General features: G+C 40.6%; 1 protein-coding gene across 1 annotated transcript in view; it reads right to left on the minus strand.

Annotated features, from left to right (window-relative positions):
* Positions 1-17,354, minus strand: part of LOC115632735 (LON peptidase N-terminal domain and RING finger protein 1) — a 38,210-nt gene continuing 20,856 nt past the window's right edge. Inside the window, exons 2-6 of the mRNA XM_030529981.1 lie at positions 3,411-3,529; positions 3,207-3,344; positions 2,135-2,621; positions 470-1,371; positions 1-409 (exon numbers count right to left, since the gene is read on the minus strand). Of these exons, the coding sequence (XP_030385841.1) occupies positions 146-409; positions 470-1,371; positions 2,135-2,621; positions 3,207-3,344; positions 3,411-3,529 (1,910 nt within the window). The 3' untranslated portion in view covers positions 1-145. The remainder of the gene's footprint in view (positions 410-469; positions 1,372-2,134; positions 2,622-3,206; positions 3,345-3,410; positions 3,530-17,354) is intronic.

Below are 17,354 nucleotides of genomic sequence, written 5' to 3' on the forward strand. Positions count from 1 at the left end.
TGCGTATGTATGTATGCAGTATGCATGTTTAGTATATACTATATAACACACCGATGCTACAGATACAGTAGATTACAGTAGATACAGTATCATAGTACTAGGTAATAGTAGGACTACAGCTAAGCTAGAGTAGTGTGTGGGGTAACTACAGGAGCAGCTCCTCGTCGGTGTGCGGCTCGCTGGCATCGGCATAGAGACAGCATTCGTCGACGCCCGCCGCAGCACCGGACTCGATGCCCTCCACCGCCACACGCTGCTCCTCACAGTCGAGGGACAGATCGTGGGGCTGCTGCTGCGGCGATTGGGGCGTCTGTTGCTGGTGCTGTTGCTGACTCAGCTCCAGCCAGTCCAGAGTCTTGTCTATGGCGCGCAGACGCTTCTCCAGCGAGGTGGTGGCTAGAATGTCCACCTGGAATGGAGAGAAGGATTAATGGAGGCACTAGTAGGCGTACACCACGTTCGAACTCACCTTCAGTTGCTGCGAGAGGGGCAGCAGCGCTATGATCCACCAGGCCCAGGCCGGTCCGTCTGTGATGAGCTCCCAGTTGGGCTCAAGGGGCGGCATCTCGCCATAGCTCTGCAATATCTCGTGCTTCTGCTCGGTGCTGAGACTCTCGAACCAGCCGCTGGCCTTGCAGAGCACCTGGGCGTGCATGGAGGCGACTGCCTTCACCTGCTCTGGGGCTATGGGCTCATCACAGATGTACTCCACCTTGGCCGTCTCGTAGCCGTCCTTTTCGCTGCGCGCCAATATCTTGAAGCGCTTGCAGCCAATGGTGCTCAGTATGGAGCAGCCGTCGCCGAGCAGGACACAGTCCCGTATGTCCAGTATGGTGCCCACATCGTAGTAACGCGACTTGCCGCCGTGCGGCTGGACAATGCCGAAGGTTTTCTCACCCGATTCGACGGCACGTCGCACCATTAGGCGGTAGCGCGGATCGTAGACAAAGAGGGGGCATGGCACCGAGGGGAAGGCGGCGGTGCATATGAAGACAGGAACTGAGGGCTCCTGATCGATTTCCTGACGAAAGCGCGCCTCGTAGTGGTCTGGAATGAATCGTTTCATTGCGGCTTCTAGGAATTTCGTAACTGGCCGCTTGGCCAGCGCAAAGGGTACTGGCGAGGATGAGCCCTGATACAGATTATTATTGACATTTAGTTCCACAAGTGGTGACATGCACAATGGACACGAGGAGTTGTAATCCATGCAACGATCCAAGCATACCAGACAGTAGGTGTGTCCGCAGGGCGTCACCACCGGCTTCCACAGCGTCCGACAGCACAGCACGCAGTCGAAGTCGCTCGCATCGATCTGCTGGCCCTGCACGGAAGTCAGCTGCTTGTGCGGCGCATCCTTTGAGGATTCGAGCTCTGTATGAATCGAAAGGAAACATAGAAATTGGTTAAACTTTCAAATTAAATTGACACTGATGAGTACGAGTCTAGGAGGAGAGTGATGCTTATTACTATAAACCCTTCCCAGCAACATCAATCTTTGATGAATATATTTTTGTCTGTCCCTTTTACAGCTCCAAATAACTTAAAACTCCTCTAACACATCTTGGCCAATGCTTCCTTCACTTCATTTCGCAACTACGTCTATAAATATCAGCAAACAGCAGAATACGTATCTAAGCAACTGACCTCTTTCTCAATCGACAATAAAACGGGCTGGGAAGTATTGATATTTATAAGACGTTTATCAGTTAGTCTGTCCACTTGTTTGTCTGTATGACCATCTATATCTGTTGAACCATAACAGCTAGACACACCAAACTTGGTATGTGGACTTGTCCAAGCAATATGCAGACTTAGTTTATTTGAAATCATATATTGTTGCATTACTTCCCTATTTTATCTGCTCTACACTCTAATTTGTAGATTACATTTTTTATAAATTGTCTTCCAATTTTTTCTTAGTTATCGTTTAGTTTGACGAAATCTATAAAAGTGCTCCTATACATATATTAATATGTTACAAGTATAGCTGACTCGCAGCTGGAAGTAAATTCATTTGTTTTGAATGATATTAACTCTTGACTCCTAATCCCCCACTGCTGAAGAGACTTCTGCTTATTATAAACTGCTTTCTGATACATTCTCTAGTTTCTCGCTCCCTCTCCCTTCCACTCACTTTTCAGTCTCTGCAGCTCCTGCTGTATCCGCTCCAAAACTACGCCAAACAGTCGACTGCATCGCCGGCTCTGCTGTGACTCCATGGCGGGCAGCAGCTGCTCGGCGTTGATTTGCGGCCATTTTCGTCGGCAATGCTTGCGCGTTGCATGCCGCCGCGCCTGCAAGTCAAACTCTTTGGCGTTGTGCAGATCATAGCCGTTGTGCTGGTCCATGAAGTCGAGGGCGCTGGAGAACAGGAAATCACCATCCATATGCAGGGGGCCGCTCTCCTCATCGGCCATGATATAGTTATCATCGTACGGCTTATCAAAGCTAATACCGAATTCATCCTCCACATCGATGTCCATCACCCCGTGCTGCTTCTTGCGCATGTGCAGCTCCCAAAAGGCCGCATACGGCATTTTTGTGCCGTAGCTGCGGGATTGGGGCTGCGCGGACGCATCCGCTTTACTTTTGGGCGTTTGTGCCAAGAGTCGTTGCAAGATCTGTGCGGAAAATAAATGGATAGTTGCATTATAATAATGGCTTTGTTTATGTATACTTTATGGGATATTAGTGACACTGGATTTGTGGAAATAGTGATAACACTTTTGCGATCCTTTATTGGAATATGTGAAGTGGATTCTATTTAAGTGCAATGCGGAATGTTCGCTTTCTGTATTACGAATAGAAGTCTCTTGTAAACTTTAAAAAATGTTCTCGAAACGTGGGCTCTTCGTTTTTCAAAAGTGGAAAGTTTTCGACATTTTGGGAAAATAAAAATAAAACTCGCAGCCCATCCTACATCCTGCATTTTCCCTACTAGGCACTCAATAAATAGCACTTTTTTCTTAAACTCTATAAAAAACTGTGGTTTAAAAAGCTGTTTAGTTCGCTTATCCCTGAACAAATTCGTTAAAAATGCCTATTGGCAAGTTAGTTAGAATTGAGTTAGGAAAATAATTGATAATTCCTTTACAAATATAACCCATTCTCTTTTAATTCCATTTGCAATTTTCAAATCACTTATGCCACATACATACAAGTATATACATACATACATGCATATACTATTGGCTTTGTGAACCCACCTTGGCGAGATCATGTTGAAATAATTCCGAGCTGCTGAGATTTGTTGTTTTGTCGAGACAAATGGCCAGAAATCCATTATAGAGCGCCTCCTCCAGTCGGCCCAGCCCGCTCAAAGCCAAGGCTCGCAAATAGTGTGCCTGTTCGGAAGAAGAAGAAGACCATTTGTTATTTGTGCTCGTGCGTTACTCAACACTGGAACTCACCTTGGGCGATGTGCAGCGCGTCTTCAGCGCATTCTCAATGTCCGCCAAAGAGCTTTGGAAGTGACTTAACTTTAGCAGCACCTCGGCACGTAGGCAAAGACTCTTAAAGTTCGTGGGCGCTGGAAAGAGAGTGCAAGAGAGAGGAGAGAGAATGAAGTTAGTTTGGCCAACTCAGCTAGACGCAAACTCTAAATGCTAGAAACTAGTGTTATTTAAGAGACGGAACGCACAAACAGACGCCCAGTTGATTATGCGTGGGCGGCAATTAACAGCGGCATCGTGAAAATCGCCAAAGTCGTGCAATTAATGTCACTTTCTGTAAATGAAAATGTCACAACAACAAAAACGAACAGCGCCGCTCGCCGTCTCGCCAATTAGCAGCGTCCTGTTGCGTTTGCCAAAGAAAACTTTGCCCAGCCATATGTTTGTGTGTATCTTGAAAATATTTACATATGTACATATGTATGTATGTATCTACCGCATGGGTGCACATTCGACAATTAGTTGTTTTTTTGTTGTTCCCCTCTAGCTGGCCGCACGCGCCATTTAGACGTCGATCACTTGGCTGCCTCTCTGATCTTCTGCCTCTGATCTTGTCGGATTGTTTGCACGCTTGCTGACCCCCTCCCCATCCCCAGTGTCGCCCCCTCTAACCAATCTTTGGCAAGTGGCGCTGGCTAGCTGGCTGTCAAGCTGATGGACAGGCCGTGTTATTTGACAATGCAGCCTGAATGCTTAGCAGCTGCCAATGGCGAGCAAACAGCAGAAAGTGTTTCATTTTTTAGAGCACATTCATAATTTAATTCAAGTTTAAATATTGCTGCCAACCACTTAGCTTAGTGGCATTAGCAAATTGTTCTCTATTATTATTGACAGCGTTTTTAAAAAATATTTACTTTTTCAAATTTTTCTTACCGCCGCTCACTTGCAATACAACATTTGGGCCAGCAACAAAGTTGCGCAACATTTGCTTCTACAGCCAACACTCTTAACATGTACGCGCTTTTAACAGTGAGTGGCGCTCTTAGCTGTTCGTGCTGCTATCGTTTCTCTTGCACTGTTAAGCGACAAGGGAGCACGTTTCTGACAGAGACTGGCTGAGCGCAGCTGCTGCGGCGTCTGTTAAAAATCGCGATTATGTAGCCTAACATTACGCAACATAAAAGAAAAAAAAAGAAGAAAAAAGCAAACGTAGCAACAACTACTGCTACTACTAGCAGTACGGGGGCAATATGAATGAATGTGTTTCATATTGTGGCCCTATTGTGTTGCTGTTGTTGTTGCTGCAATTGTTATACAAATTGTTGCAGCAAGCAAATGATTACATATGTATATAAAACTTGATAGGCATACACCTACAGTCTGACTCACAGACTCACAGACAGACACACATACATACATACATACATACATATATGTATATACAAATATGCAGACAGCTGGCAAGATTTTAATTTTGTATTTGCAATGTAAGGCAAATATTGTAGTTGTTGTCGGCGTCACTATTGGCGCTGATGAGCGCAGCTTATGTAAAAACACACTCTTCCAAATGTTTGTCAATTTGTAAATTGATGTCAAGTGGCGCGCCAAAAGGAGACGCACAATGCGCTCTGCATGCGTGTCTGTGTGTGTGTGTGTGTGTGTGTGTGTGTGTGTGTGTGTGTGTGTGTGTGTGTGCGTGCGCGCGTACATTTGAGGCGGCGACGTTGCGACTGCTGTTGGTGATGATGATGATGATGATTATGATGATGAGGACTGATATTAATTTTGCGTAAGCCGTAAACTTTACTAATATGCTCAATTTATTATGAGAGTCGACGCCGCGCTGCTTAAGTGTCTAATTGGGTGACAAGTAACTTGTCACCATTCTACATTCTATGGACTTTCAGCCCCATTACATTGTCTTACAACATACTTATATAAGCTCGTAATATAAACGCAAGCAGTGCGGCTCTAAACTAAATGCAATCATGTAAACACTTGATTGGGAGCAAATGGAATGCTTACTTATTCGGAGAACAATTAAAACGAATGTGTGTGAATATTAACAAAAGCGTTACTAATAAAAATGAAGAATGATAACAAAAGAGGTAAAATAAAACTTGAATAAAATAAATTGTTAAAAATTATTATTGTCTGAATGCCTACTTGTAAATGCGATTTTAAATTAAATAATAATTAGGACAAGAATAAGATACAGAATTAATTACGATAGCAGCAACAACAAAAATCTCTATAAATAACAATTCAAATATCGGCAACAATCAAAGGAAATTACAACTTTTAAATACATAAAAAATTATTATTAAATTAATAAAATGTTTAGATTGGGATCAGGGGTTTCTCCCATATATACGAGTATGTTTGTGCCTAAAACTTCTTCACAAAAACAAAAGCAAAATGCGAATAACAAGCTTGTACTTATAAAGAATTAAAACAAACTGAAAAAGATTTTTTTTTTAACATCATTTCATTTGAATTCTTCATTTGACCTTATTTTAGAATCTGCAACACATCTTTAAATATGCGGAGCACCTTCTACAGCAAATTCTCTGAACATTTTATGCGTCTTCCCTATTGATTATGAAAGATAAAGAATATAACGCCAATGCCTTCAAATTGTCATTTAGGTTTATTGCCACTTAGTGTTAATAATGGACTCCAGTCGCTGTAATACTAATGTGTGAAGCAAAAGCATGCCTGAGTTAGTAAACATTGCACAAATATTTTAGTGCTGCAAAGCGTTCGTCAACACCTATAACTCGATTCAAATATAATAATAATACATTTGTCTGAAGAGGTGTATATTGGTTGGCATATTCTAACTTTCCTTTAAATTATAATAAGACATGAAATTATTCTCGGGGTTAAGATTTGCCTTTCATACTTAAGGCATATTTTTCTGACCAGCAGTGTGTATTTTATAACCGTGAATAAATATATGTATGTAGTTATATGCTTGTATCGCATTACAAATTCTGTTGCGTTTTCCAATTCCAGGAAACAAAAGCAACAGCACTGCTCACTCGTTCAGTTGTTTTTGTTGTTGTTGCTGCCATATATCTGTGCGCCGCTAACTTGCAGTTATTAGAAATTCGCGCGCTCTCTGACGTCGACAGATAAATATTAAGAACAAAAAATTATAGAAATATACGTAAACATAGACAGACAGATAGATAGACAGACACTTATAGATAAGTTTTCCGTAAGGCTGCAGACAATTTAAGCCCAACTGTTGACAAATTGGATTTTTACAGAGTGTATATAGCGGCCATAAAGATTTTGGCTGCAACTGACGACTTCTTGTTGGCATCGGCGGCATTCGCCTCAAAGCAAATCTCATTTCAACACATGCATTTAAAATCATTTTCGCCATAGCTGTGGCTATGGCTATGACTATGACTAGAGAATTTTTCACAAGTGGCCTCTGGGATTGCATAATTGAGGAATCGAGACCCGAGACCCGAGAGCTGAGTGGCGACTTCCGCCTCGCCCACAATTAAAAACCTGCTCCCCCCAGCATGATACAATGCATATAAATGAATATATTAATAAATGCATGCCCCGCTCTGACGCTCTCCTCTAAATGCGGCCATGAATCATTCCCTCTTGCTGGTTTATTATGTTCTGCCGCAAATCAAATAAATTTCATTGTTCATTGTTCATTGCAACAAAGAGGAAGACGCAGAGCGTTCGTAAGGCCGAGACAACTAACTGACTGTGTCAATGGCAGTGTATGTGAGTGTGTATCTGAATGTGTAATCTAATTTCGCATGCTCAGAAATAAATTTTTGCATTGGGACGCTGGCAACGCCACATAAATCAGACCCGCACGAGGCAGCCCAGTAGATGATGTGCCCATCAGGAACTGACCTGCAGTCCACGAAGAAGCCGCTTGCAACTGCATGGAACTGTTTGTGGAACTAGTTACCTTTTGGAGTAGTTACTGGCCATCTCCAATGGACCACCCCGCAGTTCAAAAAATAACAAAAACACCGGGGCGGAGGCGTTAGATATTATTGTAATTTGTTTTAAATTTCTCCTACTTAGGCAAGCTTATAAGATTCTTCTTATAATTTTTATAAGTATATTGTTCTCCATTGTCGACAATGTCAATGTTTGTTGACATAAACATAAATAAATAAATATAAATATAAACAAATATCGTGCATCTGCATTCTAATTTTATTTTAGTTAGTTCTTATATAATAAGTATTACTCGTGCAATTGTCATTTACTTCTTAGTTCTTCTATTTCAATTAAATATTAAAGAGATTTTTATTTACTTTGATTTCTGACACACCTGCCTTTGATAGAGTTCGTACTGTTCGCCCTTAAATAGAGTGCGAACATTAGAGTGTGTTTTTGCTTGCATTTAAAGAAATTATATTTTGAAAAGAAAATGATCTTAAAATACTTGCATTTGAATCAAATTTCAATGAACTAGATGCTAAGACTCTTTAGAAAAAATCATTACAAAAAATTCCATAATGAGGAGGATAGTTGCACAGACAACTATATTTCTTCACCAGTTGATTGAACTGCTGGGTTATGGGGTTGGTGATCGGGGATCGGGGATTGGTGGCTTGCCTCTAAATGCGTGTGTCGGACGGACTGGTTTGCCGCATAAAACTTAATTGCGCTTAAACTGAACGAGTGAACGAGGGAGGGGGAGACGGGGAGTCATAAAACAAGCACAGAAGTGCGAGGCACAAGTCGTTAAATAATTTGCTAAAAATAAATATTGCGCATACGCCGCGTGCGCCACAGCCACAACCACAGCCACAATGACCCCCATTCCCCGGTCTCCCGTCCGAAAACATAGTTTAGTGTTCAGACAGTGTTGGGATGTGCTTTGATTATGCTCGGCAAATTGGTTTGGCAGAGCAAACACAAGCAATCATTATGTAAAAACCGCATGAAGATGCGAAGACGCGAAGGAGCAGGCGATGATTTCCAGATTGTGGGGGGCTGGGGATGGGGGGAGCGGCGTAACTGACCTAAATACAAAATGAATGCCCATAAAATGCGCCGCATGCCATGAGCGAAGGGCGGGCGAGGACTTGATGCGACAACGCCACGACCAAGTCGGCAAAAGTTTTAGGCACTGCCTGGGGACGACTGAGAGGGAGGAGGGAGGGCTGTTGTGGGGAATTTGTTTGAATGTTGGACTGTTTTGTTTGCTTGGCTGGGTTTATGCTTTCGGTTTTTGATCTCCGGACTCCCTCTCTTGAGGCTTGTTTTCATGCTTACATGCTCGGGCTTCATGGCCATTTGCATGAAGCAACTGGGCAACTGGACCGGGCCAATTGCGTCAGTCATTCGCTCATTCGTACAGTTAGTCAGTCAGTCAGTCCGTCAGTCCGTCAGTCAGTCGAGCCGGCTGTGTGGGATGCTTGGAGCTTGGCGGGTGGTTCGTGCGTCGGTTGTTAATGTCAACGCACAGAGTGGAGGCGGCACCAGCAAGCGGGGGCGGAAGCAACCGAAATATAGAAAGAATGAAAAAATAGTACATTTTGGGAAGCAAAAGTCTACCGAGTGTGAATGTTGTTGTTCTTGTTGTTTTTGTTGCTGCACGGAACAGCCGGCGAGCGAAGTATGTACAGACAGACGACATACATTTGTTTGCGCAACGCACAGAGAATACAAACAAACACACAACATTCTGTGAAATGCCAAAGTGGCAGCCGAGAATTGGAAACTGAGAAGCGAGAACTAAGGGCGTGACAGGGAACGTGTACCGGGAACGCAACGGTAAAGGTCTTCTATGCAAATGCAACGCCCGCTGGCCTGCTGGCCTGCCTTTTTTGTGTAACTGCATGCGTAATGCGTTATCTAAGCTTGCGATGGGATAGCTGGGAGTAATTAAATCGGTATAGTGAACAAAGTCTATATTAAGTGGACGGCAATTCAGCCAACGATCCAGCTTAAATAGTATGGATGAGAAGCGCAGAGAAGGGCGATACAAATAATCTATTAATTTAAACTGAATTATAAATATATAAATTGAGCATTTGGGCATTTAACTAAAAGTTAGTATTAATGAGAAGTCAAGCCTAACTTCAAGATTGTTTAAGCTTTGTTTATTATTATTATTATTATTATTGCTAGTTGTTTTATTTCACAAAACAATAATAGTAGTTTGGCAGCAACAAAGTCTATAGTTTAAGTGTAAACACCTTCGTGGATATGGAACAAAGCCCTGATAATTTGTACGCTAATGAAAGCCATTTCATTTCAATTTGAAATGTGCATCAAATTTGTGTTCTTAATCAAATGCAATGGAAGAGTTGTGCATTAATTCAATCATTACATTCAGAGAGTTAAGCATATGCTATAATTAGTTGGGAATTGGTTTAAACATGTATAATGTGCAAAGAATATCATTAGAAATATTAAAAATTTATAAACGCATTTCACTTAAAAGCTATTAATTTAAAAAATTTTAATTTGAAATTTCATAATTAAATTATCAACAAAATAATAGTTGATCCTTTTTCGGAATGTGACGAAAGATAATTGCAGTTATTAGCTCACAAACTTGCAGATAAATTGGAGACCATAAATGTTCGATCATAATATTTGAAGTTTTGTAAGCTGCTTTCGTCACAAAACATATTATTAAATGTTAGCTCTTGTATATTAAATTATACTATGACGCTCAGCACAAGGACAAATGACAGCATTATCTGCTAAATTTATTTATTTTTTTGATTCAACTCTCCATTAAACGGGCAGCGAGCTCTTAGGCACGGCAATGGAGGAGAGCTCCGAATATTAACAGAACTCAAAATATTAACATGGTTGTAACATTACATTAACATAAGCGCTGTTAAACGCCTTCAATGTAATTATTAATGTTAACAGAGTAGAAAGGCTTTGCAAAAATATAATTCGATTGTTTTGCCTTAACTTATATTTACTGTACAAAAATATATGTACATATGGGCCAGAAATCGTTGTCGCCGGGCTGATCTGCGGCCGCTTTGCGCATCTCATTAGAGCTCGGGACGCACGAACTTTTGATTTGTGCACATTTCATAATAGATTCTAGAATCTAGACTCTTGACGCCAAAGAGGGGTGATTGACCCAACTTCTCTATAAACAATGCGTGCCTGTGTATATGCGAGTATGTGTATGTGCCTATCGCTTTTATTGCGACGCAGTTTTATTTTTATGGACGCTCCGTGTGGGGTGTCGATCGGCCCAATGGGGCGTATGCGTCACATGTGGGTTTGTTCTTATCTGCGGAGGCATGAATGGGGAATGGCATGATTTGGAATATGTGGACTTTCGGTTTTGATTTTGATTTTGAAACGCAGCTGCGAACTTAAAAGGCGTTTATGTTTATGCCCCAAATGTGTCAAGGTACTCAAAAGCAAACAGAAAAAGGCGGACTGACCGCAAAACTCTCAGACCTTTCTCTTGCGTAATCGCGACAAGACTCAGCGTCTTTGAGCCCAGCCAGCCAGGCGTGACCTTCAAGTGAGACCCCACCAAGCGCCGGCCATGAACACAACAATCGTGGAATGTGTAGCGTTATGTTATTTTTGTTTTTGTTTCTTCTTATTCAGTTTTTTGTTGTTGTTTTTTTTTGTGTAAAATTTGCAAACACGCAAATCAAATTGAATTAAAATTTTGCCAGGCATGTTGGGCGCAACAACAACAACTGTAACAATGAAAACAATTTATAAATATTGTTTTTAATGCCAAATGCAATTTTTGCTCACTTTTATGAGGCAAGCAATTTCAACAACAAATTTAAAGCGCACATACAATGCGCTTCAATGAGCAGAAAATACAACAACAACAACAACAACAACAACAATATCATGCGTTGGCTTTTCTGAAGGTCAACCAGCCAGCCAACCAGTCAGGCAATAAGCCAACATCGCTGCTGCTGTCACTGGCGGCCACGCGCGGAAGTGGTTCAAGCCAAGTTTATAGCGTTGTACATACAAATAAGTACATATATACATGCACATATACATATGTACGAGTAAGTGCGGCAGACATAAATAATGTTTTATTGGCTTTGTTATGGCCGCCATGCCACACACACACACACACACTAGCACACACACCATTAACTTATGCAATGACAGCGCCGCCTACAACTTCAAAAGCACCACAAATATCTGAGCAACTCAGAGCCGCTCACGACCCACTTTTTTATAGACTGTGCCTACTTATGGCCGTACTTAGTTGGTTCATTTATTTTTTATCTTAAACACAGCGCCGAACATACCTGCAGCACTGATAATACTGTGGAGCCGCTCTATAAGGGAAATGACAGCCTTGTAGAGCTTGTAGGCGGAGACAAAATAATCTCTTAAGTAGGTTTATCTTTTATAAAAAAAAAAATAAATTAAATTAATAAAGTTCTACTTATAGTATTTACTATAAATAAATACTCTCAACATACACTTAGACATGAAGATATGAATGTTGCATTAAAGTAACTCCACATTTGCGCAAATTAATTTAGCTCTTAAAATATGAATAGGATAAATGGAATAAATGGAATTTTTCTATTTCTTATTACTCGGAAATGATTTAATTCATGCATTCATGCATTCCTCAAAGCGTAAGGACAACAAAGCATTCTTTAGAATTATTTTTATGATTAAATAAATATTTGTATTTGGATTTATTTCTCGTATCAAATTGTTTATATTTGGAAATACAGACCTAAAAAAGTATGCATAAAATTAAGGAAAAGCATACAATACAAGGCAACACTAAAGCAGATTAAAAATTATAAATAAATCAAAAATATTAAAAGAATACATTTAATCTTTAATTCAAATGGCTAAATAGTTTTGTTTGGAAGATTTCATGTTTTTTGGGTTTGATTTCGTAACTGATTGGTCCGTCAAAGCGAGTCGACAATTCAGAAATATTCAATCAAAGAGAAGAAGAAGAAGAACTTTTAAAGATTCTATCACTAAAGTTAATGAATCCAAAGTCGGCTATGAATGGAAGTAATATATGACCGATCATACAAGTACTGCAAGAATGTTGTTTTCACATTCCGAATAAATAATTTAATAATTAAAATATTATTTTTAATCATTTAATTTATTTTAAGAAAAGCTGTATGCACTAATTGGTCGTTTTTTCAGATTTATGTTAACAAACAACTTAAAAATGCGTAAAAAACAAAATGCTCTTATTTCTAAGCTTTCTTTCATGTTCCCTCCTACACTGTTTTCACTGTCAAAAAAAAAAAGTCGCACACTTCAAAGGCATGCCAGCCAGTAGCGGTCAGTTGTGGGACCCCAAAAACCACCAACCACCAACAACCACAACCACCCCAATCATTAGCCCCAACGCCTTGTTCGACCATATGCTGGCTGTTGCCAGTCCCGTTGCTTCAACATATGCTGCTCGCTGGTCGCTGTTGACATTTGATAAATGTGGTCGCACATGCGTTTTGACGCGCGCATTTAATTGATTTCTCAGACCCCCAACACATGGCAACAGCAACACACACAACAAACTCGTGCGTCAATAATCCACTTAAAATCATTACAAGCAGATCGACGGAGGGGTGCGGGTGACAACAAACCTCCCCTTCCCCCATTTACAGCTATTTTTATGCACTAGCCGACTATTTTTGGGTGCTGCGATGATGACAACCACTTGACTGTAGCAGCGAGCAGCGAGCAGCGGAAGGGAGGTGGACCTTATGTAATAGCCGAGGCGCAAGCAGCCCCTAACGCTTTTTAGAGGCTGTGGAAACCGGCTTTTTATGCAAAAGCAGCCAAAAAAAAGAAAGAAGACAAATTAAGCAGCTGAAAGAGTGGGAGGGGGACAGAGGCGAAAAGGAGGGCAGAAGTGGGCAAGCATTGCGTGAGCGCGACGCGACGCTGGCTTGTGCAACCCCCAGAGAGCGGCTTAAGTGGAAGAGCGCGCGGCGCAACAGTTTTTGAGCAGAGAAGAGCATGAACATGTTTCGAAGAGACAACAGAAAAGAAAGAGAGACAGAGATGTCTGATGTCTATGTGTGTGCGTGGAAGTGTGAGTGTGTTTGTGTGTGAGTAGAGAGTGCGCGTGTCTGCTGTCAAATTTGACAGTAGCTGGCTCGTTGTTGTTGTGTTGTTGTTGGCCGCGCGCTTATGGCAAAAGCAAAAGTATGTCAATGTCAAATGTTGCTGCTGCCGTCGTCGTCGACGTCGACGTCGTCGTTAACGTTGTGTTACTAAACATTTAGCTCTGCCGCTGCAGAGCAGATGTAGTAGTAGTTGTTGTTTTTGTTGTTGCTGCCGTCACATTTATTATGTTTGCTTGGTAAGTGGAGCTTTTGCTGCTGCTGCTGCTGCTGTTATGTAAGCCAAGCAGCCAACTGTTGGCCACGTTACGTTAATTCGCAGTCGCAGTCGTCTTGATGTTTGTCGCCGTCGCCTCGGCCTTTTGTCTTTTGTCTTTTCTTATGCTGCCCTCATTGCCGCTCTCCTCTCATCAACGCGCTTTGCTGCTGCCCGATTTGTTTGTTGCCAATTTCAATGCTTTTTTTTGTTTTTTTCTTTTACTTTTGTTAGCCATGCTGTGACTCGAAATTAAATCGTGATTTGTAAATGCGCTCAATTTTTCGTAGCGCTAAGCCGCTTTTTTAACGCTATTTTGTAATAACTTTTCGAGCGTTTTACATTTTTCTTGCGATTATTTAATCGGCGCATGCGGCAACCGCACGCTTACAATGCATTCGCTATTGTTGTTGCCATTGCTGTTTCTGTTGTTGCTGTTGTTGTTGTTGTTGGTGACTTGCATCAGAATACGCCATTGCCGTTCGTTGAAAGGCTTGCGGCAATTGAAAAACTATGTGCGAGTGACGACAGTGGTGCGAGACACAAACGAAAAGTTGCCAACAACTTTTAATGAGCTTTATTCGAACCATGCGGTCTGTTCTTTATGAGTTTATGTGCCGCTCGGAATTAAGTTTTAATCAAAGGCAGCAAACTTTCTGTCATGGGCTAAAATGCGTGGCCAAAAGTTAGTTCTAAGTAATCCTAACAGTAATTAAATAACGAAAACTATTTTCCAGAAGCGAGCAAGCAAATATGTCTCTTATTTTCACACTCAGAGCGGATGGGAGTCACAAAATTAAGACAATCCCATAAATATTTACATTACATGCAAAATTGTTCGCCACATTTCTAAGAGAAGAGCTTCTTGAGTTTTTTTCATTTATGCAACAAAGGCATTCCAATATTTCATAGAACTAAGTCAAATAAGAAATTTAATTCCCAGAATTCATCTCATTTTAATTTAAATAAAACAAATGAGATGTTCCAAGCAATATATTTACAAAACTCACTAAAGAAAAATGTTGATAAGTTAATAATGCCTCATCTTGAGTTACAAACAGTATGTACTCGAAAAGCTGGACCAGTAGTGTTCAGCCCATATCCGGCTTATGTTCAGCTTATGTCCTCCTCCTTCTCCTTGTTACACCCTTTCACCCTAATATTCCAAGTAGTATGCATTATGCAATGAGCTTTTTCAATTTTTAATATATACATTATTTTGAAATATTTCGAGCTGGTTCTTATTTTGCTGAATCGAATTTAAGACCGTAACTAAATATACCAAATACAACGACTCTATGACGCCACCAATTTCGACTCGAACAACAAATACATTAGTCTCAGTCATGGGTATTAGCGAGCTTTAACTATGGATATTATAATATGGAGAGATGTTGCATAATCGAGACAAGTCTTGAGGTCGGAGTACGCTCTGTGATGATTAGAACGAATATAAAGTAAATATTTTTGAAGAAATCACAGCTCTGGGAAAAGACAACGCTTATCAAGAGTTAATCTCAATTATTTTGTTGTAATCCGTACACAAACACTTGATGAGTATAAAGACTTTGCACTTTCAGTTCATCTCGTAACAATAATTAATTTCCAGTTAAAAATAAGAACTGATTACAATGACACTTTATAAAGCAATTTGCAAATCTAAAAAAAGCTCGTAAGTAAGTATTGTATGTACATATATAATAATACATTCCAATCAACGCCCAAGCTCTTAATAACAATCGCGAGCTGCCGACCAAACTGTTGCATAAGCCAAAAGCTGCTCAGCTAACAGTTAACTGAAAACAGCAAACAGCTTAGTGCTCAGCACAGTACAGCTCAGCTGGCGCTCCCTTCAAGCCCCCCTCAAGACCGCTCTCGTTCGGCCCACAAATCTAAATGCCGTCAAGTTGCTGGCAATTTGTTGAGGCGCCCATTGAGGCAGATTTCCCATTTTGATAGCTCATTTGGTTGCTCTAGCAATGCATTGAAATGCTTCGATTTGCTCTTCAGAGTGGTTGTTGCTTTAAACGCCCCCGAAAACAAAACACAGCACACACACATACTCGTATTTAGCTTGATACTTGAACTAAGGAACAAGCATGTTCGACAACGCTTTTCTTCTTTTATGGCACTTTTTGAACTTTGCAATTACTTTGCCTGACTTTTGGCATAATTGAAGTTTTCTGTCTGTGTTCTTCGTGGGTGTTTTTTCATCTGCCACTTACTTATATACAACGTTCCCAGCAGTACTCTGAACTAGAACCCACAAGGCTATGAGGTGCTGAGCTCCTGAGTTGTGCAACTGATAATATTTTAGAAAAACCAAATCGGCAACAAATAAGTTTAATATTTTTTCCAATTCATGATGATATTTCTGCAGAACATCGAATTGATTTTCAATAGAAATTTAATTCTTCAGTGCCAAACAAATTTACAAATTTACAAAGAAAGAAACTTCACTTCACTAAAATTGTTAGCTAAAATCAAAATTGAATTGCAATAAGTGTAGCTTGTTAGTCAGTTTTTAAGAGTTTCAAAATTAAAATTCCATTTATTATGATACTTATTAAAAAGCTCTTCAGTATCAAACAAATTTAAAAATAGAAACAAACTTCACTTTCTAATTAAATGGTTAGCTAAAATTAAATCTTAATTCAATTACTCAGTTCTTAAGAATTTCAAAATTTCAAAAATTTCAATTCCAATTAATGTGATACTAATTGTTAAATATTTTTGTATTTTAAGCATTAACTTGAAATGCTGAAGAACATATTTTAAATTGAAATTGAAATATTCATTTATCTCCAATCTGCAAAATCTGCTTGTCACTAGCAAATTTGGAATGAAAATAACGATTGAAACCAGCTCTCAATCACGAGAGTGTAGTTAGCCCATTTTTGGGAACTGCAGGGTAATTAGGAGAGACTCTTTAAAGCTCTGCGGCAGCTTGAACAACTTGTTTGCTTAAGATAAAACGAAATACGAAATGCGAAATGTCAGAGATTGATGAGCTTATTGTTGTTTTTATTGTTAGTGCTGTTGCTGTTGATGTAATGCGCCGGCAATTGATAGACTGGCGAACCCTAGCAAATCAAAATCAAAGCTGCCAATGCCCTCCCAATAGGCACTTACCACCCGACCACCAACCACTTAGACGCCGCTCATGGCTGATAAAACGCTCGTGGGTATTACTCAATAGCTGGAACGTTTTTAGTTCCAATTGCAGCGCCATGATTGTGATTGTAGCTATGATTGTAGCTGTGATGGCGATTGTGTGGTTGAGCGATAAAGCGCTCGCTGCGTTCTATGACATAACTGTATAATGCAAGCTTGTCAGCGAGCGAGACAGAAAGACAGACAGATAGACAGATAGACAGATGAGTGAATGGAACTCGCGCTTTGTGTACTTTTCTATTTTTATACCCTCGCAAAGGGTATATTGCGTAACCTCTGATATATGTAACGCCTCGCAGAAGGCGTGGCCCAACCCTTGTCGTGACGGATTGGCAAACAACGGTAAGAGAGGGTCAAAGGTTCCCTTTTATTGTGTAAGCGACCGGCCACTAAGAAGCGGTTTTGCAAAATGTCCCATACCCATTCCCAAAGTGGAAAAAAGGGCTGCCCAATTTGTTT

The sequence above is a fragment of the Scaptodrosophila lebanonensis genome, unplaced genomic scaffold, assembly GCF_003285725.1.
Source record: "Scaptodrosophila lebanonensis strain 11010-0011.00,11010-0021.00 unplaced genomic scaffold, SlebRS2 tig00001415-arrow-pilon, whole genome shotgun sequence".
Lineage (NCBI taxonomy): Eukaryota > Metazoa > Arthropoda > Insecta > Diptera > Drosophilidae > Scaptodrosophila > Scaptodrosophila lebanonensis.